General features: G+C 37.6%; 1 protein-coding gene across 1 annotated transcript; it reads right to left on the bottom strand.

Annotated features, from left to right (window-relative positions):
• Nucleotides 1–660: 660 nt before the first annotated feature.
• On the bottom strand, nucleotides 661–13,676 carry NSUN7 (NOP2/Sun RNA methyltransferase family member 7). The gene is made up of 12 exons (XM_088056112.1): nucleotides 13,364–13,676; nucleotides 12,757–12,815; nucleotides 11,303–11,439; nucleotides 10,003–10,149; nucleotides 8,434–8,617; nucleotides 6,679–6,889; nucleotides 5,943–6,086; nucleotides 5,290–5,391; nucleotides 4,661–4,775; nucleotides 3,436–3,553; nucleotides 960–1,339; nucleotides 661–833 (listed from the first exon to the last, which is right to left on the bottom strand). The coding sequence occupies exons 1-12, from the start codon at nucleotides 13,674–13,676 to the stop codon at nucleotides 761–763; spliced, it is 1,983 nt and encodes a 660-aa protein (XP_087912238.1). The 3' UTR covers nucleotides 661–760.
• Nucleotides 13,677–17,827: the final 4,151 nt, after the last annotated feature.

Below are 17,827 nucleotides of genomic sequence, written 5' to 3'. Positions count from 1 at the left end.
CTATGCATCAGTTTTAAGTGGAAATTCACAAAAATGGGATCTAGGGCTTGTAAAGAAAATCTACTTTAAAAAATTCAGTCTCACTTTAAAAACATTAATTTGAAACTGATTACTTGTACAGGTTTAAATCATGTGGGGGGTTGGATGTATGATTTAACTTGTCATTTTAAAGTGTATAGCAAGAGGCTATAGTTTTTTCACTTCACTTCCCCCAACAGTCTATCAGCTATCTTTGGCAGCTGAGCTCCATTCACTTTAGTGTGATTACTGGATTAAAAGTTACTATCTAACATGGATATTTCTACATAAATAGCCTATAATCCCAAGGCCAAATTATCTTTGCATAAAGATATACTGTAATGTAAGAGTATTGATTAATATACAGGAATTTTTACCTTCTTTACAAAGGGAGGGCCGAGTCTGAAGGGTTCATACAGCCAAGTTGGCTTGACCGTTTTTGAGCAGGGTGGTGGAAATATCCAACCACTTGGACCCTGTGCTCCAGTCTGGCCATGAAAGCAAGGTTAAGTTGATACCCTGGCTTTGTTTCATTACAACCTTTCATATGGTGTTGTCAGTGGAGGCCAAGTGATTGTTGGGGCCTTCAGTACAACCCTGTTCTGTTCTGCATGTGCCTTTTGAGCAGGTGTCTGTCTCATGCGCCTTGCGCAGAGGTGACAGATGTGGGCTTCAGCACTTCCAGTGGGGCTGTGAGTGAATCAGAGTTCACAGATTTCTTCAGCCCAACACAGCTGTCTGTTCAGGGCACCTTCTTTTGCGGTGTGTTACTGGCTGCTTTAGATGTGGATACATTACTGGCTGCTTTTGTTTGGCGCGCATTCTTTTCTTGTATGTTACTGACTACTTTTTTCTGGTGCACTTTCTTTTGTGGTGTGTTACTGGCTGCTTTTGTTCGCTGCACATTCTTCTGTGGTGTGTTAGTGGCTGCTTTTTTTTTGTGCACTTTCTTTTGTGCTGTGTTACTGGCTGCTTTTTTCTGGTGCACAGTCTTTTGTGATGTGTTACTGGCTGCTTTATTTTGGTGCATATGCTTTTCTTGTATGTCACTGGCTGCTTTTTTCGGGCACTCATGCTTTTCTTTTATCTTACTGGCTGCTTTAGACACAGGAACTTCAGCCTTAACATTAGCTCCAGTTTGGTGGTGAAGGAGTTTTGCAGCTTTTGGCTTATTATCACTAGCAGCAGCCTTATGTTTACGTTTTACTTTCTGCTTTTTCACTTCTTCTTTTGGTTTTTCTTCAACAATGCCATCTAGTAGTTCTTTTGCTGTAGCAGAAGCCAAAAGGTCTTTAGCAGGCACTTTTTTGGAAATATCTTTCTGAAAATTTTACAGGAAACAATAATGAATCTAAGCCACAATACAGAGCTCCTCAGAATTTACTCCATGAGAAAAAGACAGCAGAATCTAGCAGAAGGACTTAAGTCACATGTGATAAATGCTAACCAAACTATTTATTCACAGAATTAAGGACTTGACTTGTGTAAAGAGGTACTGGAGCATTTGTTCTTCAGAGGCTTTCCTCTCTACTGACCAAAGAGGGGAAAATCAGTTCTGGGCTCTGTAATGTGTGTGCGTGACTTGCATTTAACCTCAGCTGGTCACCAAACCCCACACAGCCATTCGCTCACTCCCACACCAGCAGGATCTGGGAAGGAACTGAAAGTAAAGCTAGGGAACTGAGTTAAGATAAAGACTATGGTTCCCTGGGAAGACAAGTGCCATAACTGCAAATGTCCTCCCTTCCTCCTCCTTTCCCCTGCTTTATACAGTGAGCATGGTGTCACATGGTCTGGAACATCCCTCTGGTCAGTTTGGGTCACCTGTCCTGGCTGTGTCTCCTCCCAGGCACCCCCAGTCCCCTCACCAGTGTGGCCATATGAAAAACAGAAAAGGCCTTGGTTCTGTGTAAGCCCTGCCCAGCAATAACAAAACCATTTCTATGTTGTCAACCCTGTGTTCAGCACCAATCCAAAACACAGCCCCACTCCAGTCACTGTGAGGAAAATTAACTCCCCGAGCCAAAACCAACACACTCCCACACTGACCTGCTCTGTAATGTGTCTGTAAGAACATACATATCCATTCCCTCTGTGTGTGTGTATCAGAAATAGTTACTAAAATACACAAGTATCAGTAATATTAAATATTAATAATTTTCACTGTAATGAAAGTTCTTGCTCATAATACTAAGTAATTGATAATAAGTAAGGAGCTCTTAAACTAAGAACCAGGTCAACATCCAAGTATATAGTGATGGAAGAGAAACAATTTACAGCTAGCTAAGAAGAAGATTTCTGTAAAGAAGGAATTTCAGTTTAAATTATAAGTACATGTCTTCTACATTGTGGAAAATGTTCATTTCCTGAATCACCTAGAAATTGGCCATTGGAGCAATTGCTTCTTTGTATTAGAATTTGACCCCAAAAAAATGACTTGAATTAACTACCTGCAACAAAAGTGTTTGTTTCTCTGGAGAGAGACAATATGGTAGAGAGATGCACATAGCATGATTAATAAAACTCAGACCAAGTTAAAAATATTTAATATTGTAAAGAAAAAGGTCAGTAATAGGTTACTTGAAAGGTTTTTCATATGTAATTCTCTTAATAGAATCTAAGTTCTCCCAAGAGGCAAGCTTCTTTCAAGCACTGTAATTGTAGTATGACGCAAAATGCTACAAATAACCAAGTAAGATCTCCTATCTTTAATCTGCAATGAAATTCTGATTAGTTCTTCCTCACAGCCCTTCTACTTTTGGTGGAAAAAAAAAATGTGTGTTTTTCTTAGAGACAAGAGGAAAATGTTGATGCTCAGAGATGCAAACTAGCCCTTTAAGGCCTTTCCTGAGGAATCATGCCAAGACTTTTCCGTTTACTCAGCAAAAGCCTCCCGCCTTTCAAGCCAGATTTGCATACGCCTTAGTTTGGGAAGGAAACATGTTCATACTTATTTTATTCAAATAATAATAGTGTCATCCATAGGGATTAAGATTTCGACTGCTTGGATACTGGAAAATCTTGGTGGCACATATAACAAATACAAATAGATACAAATACAATACTAGACACCATTTATCGTGTATCTAATCAAGCTGTGTATGTCATTCCAAAGTGTGGTAACTGTGTGATATATACAGTGTGATAATAGTTCCTCTGGATGTTGCTGGCACTGACTTGGATCAAAGGCCTGCTCTGATCAGGAACAGCTCCAGAAAAACAGGCACATCTTTTAAAGCTGTGCTCAGCATGAAACTCCAGATGTGGCACATTTCAACTGCTCACCTGTCTTTTGGTCTTAAGACAGATGAAGAGAAGACAGAAATTTTATTTAAAATGTTTCATTTTGTTTATTCTTCTATAGAAAATTACAGTACTCATCTTCTGTGATTTTAAATGGTTATTTTCATAGCTTACCTCTCTCTCTATAACAGCTAGGAAACAACCACTGGAAATTTCTGATGGTTCCAGTTTGAAAAACATTTCAGTGGAAGACTCTGAATTGGAACATGTAGAAAAAACAGAAGGAATAAGCCTGTAAAAAAGAAATGGAAGACCAGAAAATAATATTTAAGAATATAAAAGGAAATAAACAAGGATACATTAAAAGTAATTTTCAAATTATGTCTTTCAATAACATAGCTTTATTATAATTTTAAAAAACTGCAATTCAAGAAAGGCATGAGAATTCATCTTTTTAGAATTAGGTGTGTTTTTTCCATTTTTTTAGTAATTCCCCTTTTTTTCCCAATTATTAAGTATATTAATCATCAGATAATAAATACATAATCAGAAAAATAATGTTCTTTATCAGGTGTGTAATTACTGAGTTATCAAGTTGTCCCTGAAGTTGGGGAGTGATCTGAAAACACTAAGCAGCTTGCAGAAATTGTAGAGGTGTTGGCTTTGAGTTATATATGCTCATAATAAATATCTAAGCTAAAAATCATAGTTTAGGAAAATTTTCTATTTGTTCTAATTGAGGTATCTTTCTCCAGTTTTACAGTTTTGCAGTGCATCGGTGGGGAGGGAAGAACTAGCCTCTTCTCCTGTTCTCCTTGTATTCCAGAAATGCCTGGTTGTTATAAAGCAGTCTCAAGGACTTGGCTCATAAGCCTGGCAAACTAGTATTAAGCTGTCTCAGTACAGAAAAATACTATCAAAATGTCCTTTTGTAATTATAACCCCCTCCTCTTCGCTAAGGACTGTAAGATAAGAGTCCTACTCCTTAATGCTCCATTAACCCTCTGGCAACAGAGCTTTATTCAAAGATGGTTACAGAGAAATGTATTCAATATTTGAAAGTAATATCCTAATTTGGCTGGTTAGTTCACTTTTAATGGAAAGTCTGCAAAACTTTGTTTCCAAGTTCTCACCATGATCTGGATTTTTTTCTGTGTTCCTTGGAACTTGATAAAACAGGCTACAAGGCTCACATCCTCCTCGCATTACTAAATAAAACTCTTATGTCTTATGATACAGATTTTTGATTTTATATCTGCTTATTCAATGGAAAAAAAACCCCAGTGGTAATATTTTATTGATGTATATAAGTTACTGTTCACCAGGAATCCCTTCAATGACCCTGATAAATGATGCAGAAATTAATTCAAATTTGATAGGCCAAAGCGAAATTCTGTACCTGTGTCGTACTTTATCTACCTCCACTCCAGATTCCAGTGCTTTTCTCACTACAAGTTCATTTTCTTCTGGGTAAATTGAACAAGTGCAGTAAACAATAGCTTGTACTTTGTTAACTACAAAACAAAGCACAACTTTTTTTACTCTTCAGATTCTTCATACAGACAGTGGTTTGGTAAGGATTAAAAGCATCATTAAAATTATGTCACTTTCACCTCCTGATCACTAGTATTTCAAAATAATTGAAGTATTTTCAAATATTTGCAGATTTCAGCACAAAGTCAAAGCTGTCTCGAGTTTTTTCACACAGCTACCAAAGGAGAGAGGAACAAAGTGGCAGCATGCAGACAGAGGGAGACTACATTTGCATAATTTTCAAAGCAGAGTATAACTAAGCCATAAGCTAGTTCTCTACACAATACAGAAGAGTCTTGTATTAATGTGTGGAGGACACTAGGACACAGAAACATCTTCAGACTGGAGGAAATCATTATTCAGGGGGTTTGGTTACATGCTTATTGTTAATTAATAGAGTAATTGGTGTATTTTTAACTATATTAAAACTGGTGATAATACAATGGAAATGATAGTGCAGAGTCTTCCCAGAAATTGGGAAACTAGCACACTTACATTTCAGTGCATGAACCAACTCATTAAGCTGCGTCTCAGCAAGAATTCTGAGTTTATCCTCAGACACAAATCCCTGGAAAAGGTCTTGAAGCAATCCTGAATCTAAAAGCAGAGAGTAGTAAATTTAGTCTTGCAATTTGTATTAGTGTCTGAAAATTCAGTTGTTTGCAGAAGCAGACCTGGTTGCTACTGGCGCAGTGGGAAGATAGGTTTTACAAATTAGAATACCAAGGAATGCCTGATTTATTTGCTTTACTTCTTTACCTGTAATTACTGGTACCTCTTACTTGCTTGTAGTTAATGAAAATTGTAGTGACACAACTTACACAAACAGGCAATAAAGAAATGTAATCCAACAGAAAATTATATACATGTTGGTATCTTGAAATAAATTTTCTGCCAATAATCTTTTTACTTAAAAAAAAGCTATACACACTCTGCTCCCCAGAATTACCCTCAAACTTTCATACTATCAACCTGAAGCGGTCACAGAATTATGCAAGTTAATTTATATGTTTTATAGTAATTAATATAAGGAAGGTTTCTTTAATGAAATTATGCAATTTACTGAAGCAGCCACACTATCTAGACCACAATACTTGGATCTCTTTCTACCAGAAAGCATGAGCTAGATATTGTTTTAATTAAGTTACCTCTATGTTCACTTAAAATAAGCTCCATTGGATTGCCAGCACCCAGTTCAGAGCATTGTGGTAGCAGCAAAATAACTTTTGCCTTTTCAAGTCTGGGGTCTGTTGGTTTAAGTTCAGTAAAGTCTTCCTGTAACAACCAAATATCTGAAAAATAGTGAAAACTCAACACTTACAGACTGCAAGCAGGCCTGCCTACAGGTGATACAGGTGAAGAGACTGTGGTATTACACAGAATTCAACAGAGCCAGAACCTGCTAGATTCAGGTCCTCCAAAATACGGCCTATGGATTTCAAACAGATTGAAGGGCTGCATTTTCCACTGAAAAGACAGTTAATGGGTTGCAATCTTGTTGCATTCTGTCCTGATTGTGTCCTCCAGGTAAACTGAACAAGTACATTGGTTTTGGATTAACACACTCAAACAGCTGGAAATCAGACTGAAAGCAGCAGCCAAAACACCAAAAAGTTCCCAGCTACCAGCTACACCAACTGGTACGTAGTAGCTACTTCTATGGAAAATATCACCAATGTTTCAGGAGCTTGCATTTATGATACGGTTAGACTGCAATTGACTGTAGCTGAAGAGCTATCAGTTGACCTTGTGACAAAAAAGTTGTTACTGCCCAAGCCTCCAAAGAAGGGATCTCTGAGTTCTGATAGAATAAGTCCATAATTACAGCTATCACAAACATCTATATTACAATACTTTTTGAATACCAACTCCTTTAGCACCTACTTTCACATCCCATATGACTGAAACTGTTCTTCAGTTCTTCTTCTTTTGCTGAAGATTTCACACCACAAACAAAAATTTTGGACGTGCTGTGGTTTGTCAGCACTGACATATGGGCAACGGTCAGATGGGAACCTACATGAGCCACTATAACATCACCACTTTCACTCAACAGCGCCTGTGCAGCATGTACAGCAAGGCTCCGAGACTTATCCTACAAAACAATGACACAAAAATTAAGTATGATCAACTATTTTGGTTTCTATGGATGCTAACCTTCTTTTCCAAATTAGGAAAGTATTTCATAGTTCTCATAACAAATAGGCGAGAAGGGAGGACAAAAACTAATCAGGGTTATCTGCTAATACAGAATTAAATAAATTACAAAACCAAGCAGTCACTCAATAAATTTAAATAACTTAATGCTAAATAATACATAAAAAAGCATAATATCTATAGGTGAAAACAAAGCATATATCCCCATAAGGAGGCACTCCTAGCAACAGCTGGTTCCAGAAAAGACAAACAGAGGATACAACTCAGGCAAAATTAATCCTCTGAGACACCTTAACAGAGAAATGCAAAACTATTCTTGATGATAATTACAGGAGAAATGTTGCCCTTGTAGATCAAAGATCAAGATTTTGCTGAAATTCAAACAACAGAGAGGCAGATTGGAATGCAGAAAACACAGGGACAGCTCCACAAGAGTACTGACACTGGTGATTAAGAGAAAACTTTAACAAATTACTTAAAAAGGCAAGGAGTGAGGATAATGACCACAGATGCCAGGTCTTGCACCAAATCTGACAAAGTGATGATAAAGGAAAGAGAAAGTGCTAAGCCTTTGAGTTCACATCATTGTCTATGTACATACAGCATTCAAGCACCACCCACCCACCCCCCCCCACCACAGAGATGGAGGTTTTGATGGTTTTATGTACTCATTTTGAATACTTTTAAGTAGAAACACTCAGAATTTGTTCCCATTATCTCTAGGGCTGTCATCTGTAGTTCTTCTCTGTAAGTATTATATTTAAACAAACCTAAATAGAGTATTGAATACTGAGTCACTTTAAGTTGAGCAAATAAATTTTGAGGCTAAAGTTTTCACACATCTAGTGAAAATGCTGGTTGAAATGTTTCTGCTAGGCACTCAAGAATCATCAGACCATTCAGATAATTCATAGTTCTGTTGTTGCATGGTTACTGCAAACCATTACTCTAGAACAGAAACCTCCTACCAAACTTCACTGGGGAGTCCAACGATGGCAATTCAGGAAAAAGACCAGTGAGAGTTATGAAGATCAAGGAACTTTGTATTTTGCACAAAATACAAAGAAGTGTCACCATTCCATCACAAACATGCATTTGAAGAGGAAGAAATATTACAATAGCATACCACTATCTACTAACTGGGGGAAAGCCTATGGAGCTATGTTGAAACTTCCTTCACATTTTCAGGATTGAGACTGCCTCTTTTGATCACTTTTTATATTTAGTTCAACAGCTCAAAGATTAAATTTAAAACATTCTACTAACTTAATTGTAGCTATCGATTATAAGCATTGACATTAGTATGCTAAATTTAGCAAGTGGATCAGTTTGTAACCTAATTATTACACATGTCCAAGACCTTATGAGAGATTGTTGCTGCCTGATTTAATAGAATAGTCACACAATACACAACTTCTTCCTAATACAAAGCAATTATTTCATTTTGCAGATCATCTGACTCAAGGCTGAACATCAACTCACCTGCAGTAAGAGTTTGCAATCTTCAAAAAGATCTAAATTAAGCAGTTCTTCTCTAAGGGAGGAAGGAAAAACCAATACATCATGGCAGTGTTGGTCCACAGCATACGTATAATGGTCAAAGTCTGACACAGATTCAACCTTTTTGAGTCCCTTCATCTCCAAATCTCTGATAACATCTTCAAGGCTGTTAACATACAACTCTGACCATTAAATATATAAGAGTTACTTAAGCAACATAGTTTACATTGATTTTAAGATTTTTTTCTTCTGTTATTTTGTGTGTATACGTATGCATACATATATAGGTATAAAATGCATACTGTCTAATGCAGGAGGGAAACTTACTCTACTTTAGACATGTAAGTTATGATTTGAAATAATTAAGTTAATAAATCTGATACAATTAATTAAAACACAGGTATGTGTCTGCAGAGGATGATTCAAAGTATCAAAACAGAAATGTGCTCAGGAGACACAGTAGTAAATACTAAAAAAAAATTTATTTATCTTTCATATAATATATCAATGTAATAATTATTAATTATTAATATAATAATAAAATAGATATTTTATATATTTATTTATTTATAAATTTACTGCTGGAATGCTTCAGTTCTTTCAATTGCTTTCAATCTAGCCCAGCTCACCAATAATTTTAATGGCTGATACTGAAAGAATCCTTGTGTAAATGAAATGAAGGCATAACTGCTGAGGTTAGCAATTCAAATATCATGAAGTATTACAGGTATATATAGCAAGAGATGTTTGTCGAAATGCTGTTTCAGACAGTGCCATAAATTTATACAGTACATTAAACCTGGAATGAATGGAGCAGCTTTTATTTATTTCCTATTTAAGGGTTCTAAAGTCACACCTGAAGTAATATACAATATCTTGAAAAGCCTACAACCTAAGCACTGAACATTCATGAAAGACAATAGTAGGAAAACAAAATTCTTGAAAATTCTTGAAAGTTATAAAATGGATTACACTGGATCTGTCTAACAAAACAGATAACAGGATAATCTGGTATGGTACATGTATCAGTAAGTACAGAACTGGGAACATCAGTGTTACATTATCTAGTAGCCTACCGAATATAAGGACTTTTTAAAGTGTATTTTAATCTCAGGTTTACACTATCCTTACAGAATAAACAGCAGGTTTATTATTATAAATAAATTATTATTTATTAACTGTGTCTTAACACCCTTTGCCAAGATTACACGACTACACCTACTTTTCAAGACATTTTGTCTTTTTTTTTTTCATCAAGTTAACTCACCTATATTTTTTTTTTCTAACTTTATTTCTTCATTTATTTCATGAAAGACCCACACAAGAGACAGAATAGTAAGAACTGTTTCAAAACTGTGAAATACCACTACTGCAATATATAAAAACTAAAAAAATTTAAAACACAATGGTACTGGACTAAGCAGAGCTTCCTGTAAGAATTTTTAATTACTAGTAAAAATATAACCTGGAAATTCTAAAACAAGTATGTAGCAAACTATATCACTTCATATGCAAAAACATCAATATCAGATGATACTTTAAACACCTTACCTGATTTTCAATGTGTTTATCCAAAAACAGACAGGTAAAGCAGAAGCCCTTTTTTCCTGCTTTGATATGGTTTCTGGTACAAAGTATTCAATTGAAAGAGCATCATATTTGATGCGACATCGTGCTAGTGCAGCTGCAAGTTTGGTCCTATAACTATAAAAACAGTCACAAGTTTCATAAGTTTTTAAATGTTTTCACCAGTTATTAGCATGCAACATTTCTGTTACAATACCATCTTGCCCAGAAACCAAATCCAAAAGGGACACCTTCTGCAAGCTGCAACAGAAAGTAGAGTTACAGAACATTTTCTACCCTAGACAACAGAAGATGCAAGATGCTAGTCAATAGCTAAGATTATTTTAATTAAATCAGGCAGGACTGGAATTGTAACAGGTGACTCTCAAACACATCCATTTTCTCAGGCAGCTCAAAGAAAATCTCAGTATGTTTTGGAAGTACAGTGTGTGGAATACAACCATCAGATCATTTGCATGATTGAAAACGTAAATACATATATGTGCAGAATGAGCATTTGATGGCAGCTGGCCCCTAAACATGTACAGAAACAACACAAGTATGATGGCAACCAGGAGTCACTTTTATTATTATTACAAGAAAATGTCTGAGAAAATATTTCCAGTCTTTTCTTCCCACAGGCTTTATGCATATTCTTGATACATGATAATGCAAAATAAATAAAAATTGCTGGTGAACTACTTCAGATATCTTAGTTACTGCCCTATAGAAATACCTTGCACTTAAGAGATTCACGAACTTTTTTGGCCATTCTAAATCCAGCAGCAACACAATTTTGTCCAATAAATGCCTTTTGAATTAATCAACTGACTGATGAAAGAGATAATAAATATCAAAATGTTTATGTAATCTGGTTTTTGTTCTAAATATTTAAAATAATAAATATTTATCAACATTTCATAGTAGAAGTACTGCTAAATAGACAAATGTTATTCCATTCCATGATCTCTTGACTCTATTACATTTGCATTTATGAATATTTACTGAATATTTAATTTCCTTCCTAGAATTGTATAAAAGTTTCAACAATGCCAAAATAAGATATGATGCCTACAAAATAATCCACAATATGAAGATAGTTTGTTATCTATATTTTTCATATCTATACATATATGAACATTTGCCTTCAAACTAGGCTCTCATAAAAAAAAAATCCCGCAAAATTTTAAGGTGAAAGACATTTTAATAATTACCTTTAAAAGGCACTGATTATACAAATCTTCATTTTTGCATATCTATATCAACAAAAAATAGCTCTTTGCACTTATACCTGTATAAATAATCCCCTATTTCCTGAACCTCTTCTACAAGTTCCTCCTCAGCAAAAATCTTTCTTTTTTTAAACTTTCGGTCTTGTAGGTCATAAAGCATCACAACGAGCAAGCTGGTTAACTCATCTGGCTGCAAGAGAAAAGCAACTGGATAGAAAAAGTGATCCAAAGCATGCCTTATTTCTGCAAAAAGATCCATATCAAACAGCAGTCTCCCATGTAAAAGGCATTAAAAATCCTTAAATGCTTACTTGAAAGAATATGAAAGTGGAGAGTATATAAAACACTTATTTAAAAAAGATTTTTTTAAAACTCAAATATATAACTTGTGTGATTTAGATTATCAAAATTAAAAACATTCTCCATGCACACAGACAAAATATTGTATCTTAACTTTTAATGTTATCAGAATTGAAACTTTGAAATTATTCTCTTCATAAAGTAGTTTGTTAAATAGCTAAGCTAAGAAAAACTTCTTGTCTATCTATTCCTGTCTTGTGGGATTCTTCCATATGTAGCATCCAAAATGCTCAGTTAGAAAACCTCCTTTATCTGTGTGAATGTTTAAACCAGGAAGTATCTCCTGCTTAAGGAGATAACTACTGCACTTCACTTACTACTGTCTACCTCTTTACATTAAATTCTTACAGTTATTACACACCTTCTAAAAGTCTCACCTTCTTACAAATATGGCCAAAATTAGTTAGTAAACTGAAGTAATTAGGGAAATACCACCAAACACAAAATGTTAACATTAAAGTCTTACTTCCTTGCCAAAAACAAGGCAAAGATAAATGTGTTAGATCATTTGCCTGCTCACATCAACCTCCACAAACAATATCAGCTCAAGTTTATCTTGCGATTTTCAAAGGCATCAAACACAAAGCTGGAAGGAACAGCAGAATATTCGGCCAGCTCCAGAATTTCTTTCCATGTCAAAGCAGGAAAGCATGTCAAGAGAGTAAACTGGACCAGTTTTTGCCAGTACAATATTTATATACAGTACTGTTTGCCCAGGAAATGAACCATGGGGTCAATGCACTTTTTTGTCTGATGGGATTCACTCCATGTTTTCCAGCTCCCAAGGATAGGTAGGAAACTTTTTTTTCCCTGCTCACAAGGGGACACAGCTGGGAAGGAAAGCACATGGACATGGACAGTATCACTGAATAAGTACTATGTTGCAATAAAGTTCATGGCTCGCTCTCCCACTTCTCTCTTTGAAGGTTTTGACTCCCAGCAATTAGTTGCAACAGAATCTCACAACAGACTTTGGAGATGGATGCTTTAGACAACTATGTAAATAGATCAGCAATATTTCAGTCAAAGGCTATCATGTAGTTCGAAACAACAAAGGTTGTTTTGAAGAATGTTGTAGAATCCTCAGAAAAGGTGCTAATTATATGAACAGAGAAAATAAAAATGCCTCACAAAAATGTTCACTTACTATTGAGTAGCATGGGTAAGTTTTACTATTTAACAACATTTCTTCAAGAAGATCTTGATCTGTAAAAAGGAGAAAATGTTGATAAGTTATGCTACTGTCTACAAAATTCTATGGATGTAAACCTTGTAAATCACTAAATTATAATTTTAAACATGAAAATTGAGGGCAAATTCAATCACCAACAGTAGCAATCTTATGTAATTTATTTACATGAAAAAGAATAAGCTTTAAATGTTTTGATTTCACACATGTTAATAACACTTAGCTATATTTAAACATTTGAGGGATATGAGTAGTCTAGTAAATTTATATATTCATCCATAATTAGGATCTGAAAAGAACCACTGAGATGAGCTCAGCTGGTTGGAGCAGGGTGCTAGTAACACCAAGGTTGTGGGATCGATCCCCTTATGGGCCATTCTTGATGATCCTTGTAGGTGCCGTCCAATTAAGAATATTCTGTGAATCTGTGACTCTGTAATAACCTGAAGCATAACAAAAATTTCCCCAGGTCTCTGCTGTCAGGCAGACACCAGACATTTGTTTTTCCATGTTTTCTCTGCTGCATCATTTCTGTTGGCAATTCTTGGGTAAGTTTCGTACTTACATTTTAGAGCATTGAAAGCCAGTTCATAAGGTACACGCTTGGAATGTTCATCTTTAAAATCCATCATGGGAGATTCTGAGTTCTCGCCATACCGCACCAGGAGTCTATCCTTACTCTTTTCAGTATGAATGCCTTGAAAAATCTTAGCTGCATTTATGTATATGGAGTCGGGATAGCCATTCTTCTCAATCTGAGTCACTGTTTTTTTTCCAGCAGATCCCTTTTCATCAGAAATTTTCATTTCATTCAAGACGGAAGTACCATTTACAACATCTTCATGTGAAGACCGCAAATTACTTTCAGAATCTGGCATTTTTCCAGTTGCTGACTGTGTAAGTGTAAGTCACAATTCTGCTGCCTCTGCAAAAAACAAAGTTTGTATTGAATCACAAAATTTTCTTTCACTAGAATAAACTTTTCCGTTCCTTTTAGTGTTTTCAATAGAATTAATTTTCTTTTTCAGGCTCTAATCTTGCAAATACTTATATATGTGTATCATCTATATTTCTATACATCTATCTATTCTCTTACACGTCATAGAGAAGTATTTATAATTATAAATAATTTATCTTACATTATTTGTTTTCACAAATGCACGTGTAGACTGATTAATTGTTTCAAAAAGGCCAGTGCTTTACAATCACTGGTCCTTTACAGACTGTACACACAGATCTGATTCTCTGTGTATAATAAGAATCATTATTATTGCAGGCAGAATAGTATCTCTTACTAGGAATTCTCCTTTAATAAAAAAAGACACCAAAATTTCAAAGCAGACATCATGTCTTCCAAAGAACCATCTTGAAAAGAGCTGCAGCAAATTCCAAATGTTTGTCCACTAAACTGCATATTTGTTCTTAAAAGTGGAAAACAGAGATCACCTAAATGTTAATGTATTTAATATATTACCTAAACAGCACAATTTTAAATGCAGGAAATCCATTTTGAGAGTCTCTTGAGGTATAATCCAACTCTCTGTAAGCCCATGTACATTTCTTAAATTTCCTACACATATTAACAGTAAAACAAAAATTACCTTCCCCAGAGGTGGAATAGGACTTCAAGAAAATGAAAAAGTCCCAGAGTTAGTTGAATGCAAAAATGTGGTAAAGTTCCACATAAAGCATACCTAAAGTATTGGATTTACCCTACTTGCTCTGGTTGTTATAACATGCATTTATGATAATGCCTGGAGATGCAGAAGTCATATTAAATGTTCAGAGGTGGGTTATGCCAGAACAAATTTAAACACAGAATAAAGATTAAAAAAAAAAATCAAATTAGTTTTCCTGCCTCAGGAAGAATAATACAAAAGAACTATGAGGGGTTTAGCAGCTATAGCACAAAAAGCTAGGCATGGATCCATTGCTGCAAAAGAGTTCTGGATATTTTAGGATTAATAGCAAAAAATAGCAGAATTTGGTGGGGGAGGGTCAGGGGGATGCCAGTTTGCTCCAACATCCCTATTAGATGAAGCAGTGATGGATCTATGAAGCAAACAAATTTATGTTATGAAGCCATATTGAAACATAGCAAGCAAATCAGAAGAAAGCCCTATTCTTCACTAGAACAAAGCAACAGATCACCTAAACTAAATTGAAACACTTGTGCTTAGAAAGGAAAAAAAAACACATATGCTTTCATGATTGTTTACACTATTTTGGCCAGCAAATTTCTATCTCACAGAAACAGGGGCACCATTTCAGAGACCTGAAACTCAAATGTCTTTGCCAGGTGAATGCAAGTATTCCATTTCAGAATATGCAGCAAGTGAACTATGTCTGTGGTGTAAGGACTTTGAAGATTTGTAGAGTTCCCAGTTCCTCTTTCTGACTTCTTTGCCAAAGCTGTTCTTGCTGAGCCACAACACACGCTGCTATGAGGATGATGTGATGAGTACACTTTCCCAAAAGACAAATGTCATCCTAATAAAGATGACATGCCAGTGTTCTGCCTTGTGCAGACACACTGCATGTTTGCAACACTGTAAATCAGTCTGAATTACTCGACGATGTGCCAAGCAGAGGACACCAAGCTTGAGTAATACAAAGCTCAGCTTCGAAGAAGAGCTTCCCAGACAAGAGAGAAAAAGATCCTGTCTTTGTTTGTGGTTGTCAAGCAGATTGCTCAGCTGACAGGGAAAAAAACCACTCAAGGTCCCAAGGTCTCCTAAAACAGAATGGTGTGAAGAATACCTCCAGCTATGACTTAATAAACTCAAGCAGACAGAATTATGACATTTATTCACTGCACAGCATAGTGATTCATACCCATCCCCCCCATAAAAATCACTAATTCCTTTGTTTATACCAGTAAGTGTATTTTCCCCATTCTTTCAGTTATCAGCTTTTTCAGTAGCCTCAACAAATAAGGAAAAGAGATGAACAGAAAACAGCTCCACTTGTGTTGTATCAGGAACAGCAGGCAGCCTGACCACACAGTTCTGATTCACATGGACAGGAACTCCACAAGAAGTGGGTATGTGTGCACGGACGTGGCTGCTCACACACCAACAAACAGGAAATCCTTGACAGGCATAGATACACTAACTCTGTGGGATACACATGACAGCATCTGCTTCCTAGCATCACTGCGACTGACACTGAGCTTCAAAGCCTCTGCTGTCCCCAGCTCCGGCCAAGCTGGAGGGCAGCGAAGACTGGTGGGAGTCAGGAAAACAAGTCAGCCACGAGACCATTTCCCTATTGCGCTTCATTTATGAGAAATAGGGGTGGGAAAAAAAAAAAAAAGGCATCTATTTCTTTGTAAAAACAGTGTAAAAACAGGCAAACGTTCTTTCATTGTAACACTGCCCTGGAAGGCCCTGAAACACAACCAGCTCCCCAAAGCCGTGCGGTCGCGGGCGGCGCCACTTCCCTCGGCCTGGGCAGGGGCCGCGGGGCTCGTACCTGACCGGGCTCCTGCGGCTCCCTCGGGGCGCTGCGGGCGGGGCTGCGGGCACCACCCCCGGGCCCGTGCGGGGCGGGGTTTGCCCCATGCCGGGCAGAGCAGCGGAGCCCCGGCACGGCACTGCCCGTCGGCCGCACCCGCCCGGCCCCGCCGCGGCCCACACGCACCTGCGGCACCGCTGCGGGGTCCGGGGCGCCGCCACCCGCTGTGCTCGGGCGACGGCTCCGCCCGCATAGGCCCCGCACAGGCCTCGGCAGCCCCGCCGAGCGGGGCCTGGCAGCTGCGCCCCATGCCCGGGGCCAGGCCGAGCCCCCGGGGCCAGGCCGAGCCCCCGGGGCCAGGCCGAGCCCCCGGGGCCAGGCCGAGACCGCGGCATCCCGCGGGAGGCACACAACGCCCGGGCAACTGCGCGCACGGGGCTGCGGCGAAGAGATGATTCCAGAGTTTTCCCTGAACCGACCTCTGAGAAAATCCCTTCGCGGGAGCGACAGCTATCCCACGCTCCTGTTGTAACTTTGGTTTGCTTTGGTTTGCTTTGGTTTGCTTTGGTTTGTTTTTTTTAAACCCCCTTTGTTTAAAAACATCCTAAGTCCAAACAGTATTAGTTGTCGCAAACTCCATGAGCATGTTTACAGCGAAGTGTTACCAACGCTCACATCGAAACGCCACCAGTGACAGAACTGGAAATCCCCCAAGTACAGGAATAGCCCCAGATAAGGTGCTGGGTTTTCACTTGCACTTGAAATTTGCAGCGTGATCTTGTAATGTTTTATGTGTCTCAGCCTCTGCTTTTATTCAGAGTTTGAAAACATGATTGAAACTTGCTTTAAAATTGTTTCCAGATGTTTTATTTTTTTAAAAAAAAGGGGGAAAAGGGGAAAAATATTGTAAACACTCCAATAATCAATAAATCAGCAATAACCTTTGCTGAAACCCAGAAATCTGCTTTTTCCCAGTAAAGCTTGTTCCTGTTACATAAATGCTTTCGTGGACAGCTTTTAATTCTCCTGAATAAAGGAAAATCCTCTGTGATTCTGTTAAAATCTGTAATGACTTTTGCAGTGTCATTTCTCCAAGAAGATCCTGCCTGGCACCTCACAAAAGCGTCTGTCACAGGTACAAGTGCCCTTACACAGGGAAGATTGAAGTTCAGACTCTTCTGCAGCAGGACTACACAAAAGCTAGGTAACCAAGGCTTGGTATAGGTTGGCTGCACATTTAGTAAACCTCAGTACAAACCTTAGTGTAGCTGTGTTTTTAGAGATTGTGAGGTTATAGAGTTTTTGGGAACAAGCTGCATCTAAGCACACAAGCCAGTGCATGTTATTCCTGCCAAAAACTTGGGTGTTAGCCAGATCCCTTTCTGATGTCAGTCTTATCGGATATCTAAGCAAACCAAGATGTGACTCTATGCAACCACATGCATCAGGACTAGAAAATTTGGGGAGTTAAAAACAGTGCTTAATTTGTTGATGGTACAAAGACACCCCTCTGGTCTGGATCTGCTACGTGCTCCAGCATGGCTGGTGCAACTTTGACAGCAGCAATTAGTTA

Source organism: Pseudopodoces humilis, chromosome 6 (assembly GCF_049639895.1).
Source record: "Pseudopodoces humilis isolate 2021_Gansu_Grassland_sample_001 chromosome 6, ASM4963989v1, whole genome shotgun sequence".
In the NCBI taxonomy this organism is placed as follows: domain Eukaryota; kingdom Metazoa; phylum Chordata; class Aves; order Passeriformes; family Paridae; genus Pseudopodoces; species Pseudopodoces humilis.
This window is presented reverse-complemented; position numbering and strand designations above follow the sequence as displayed.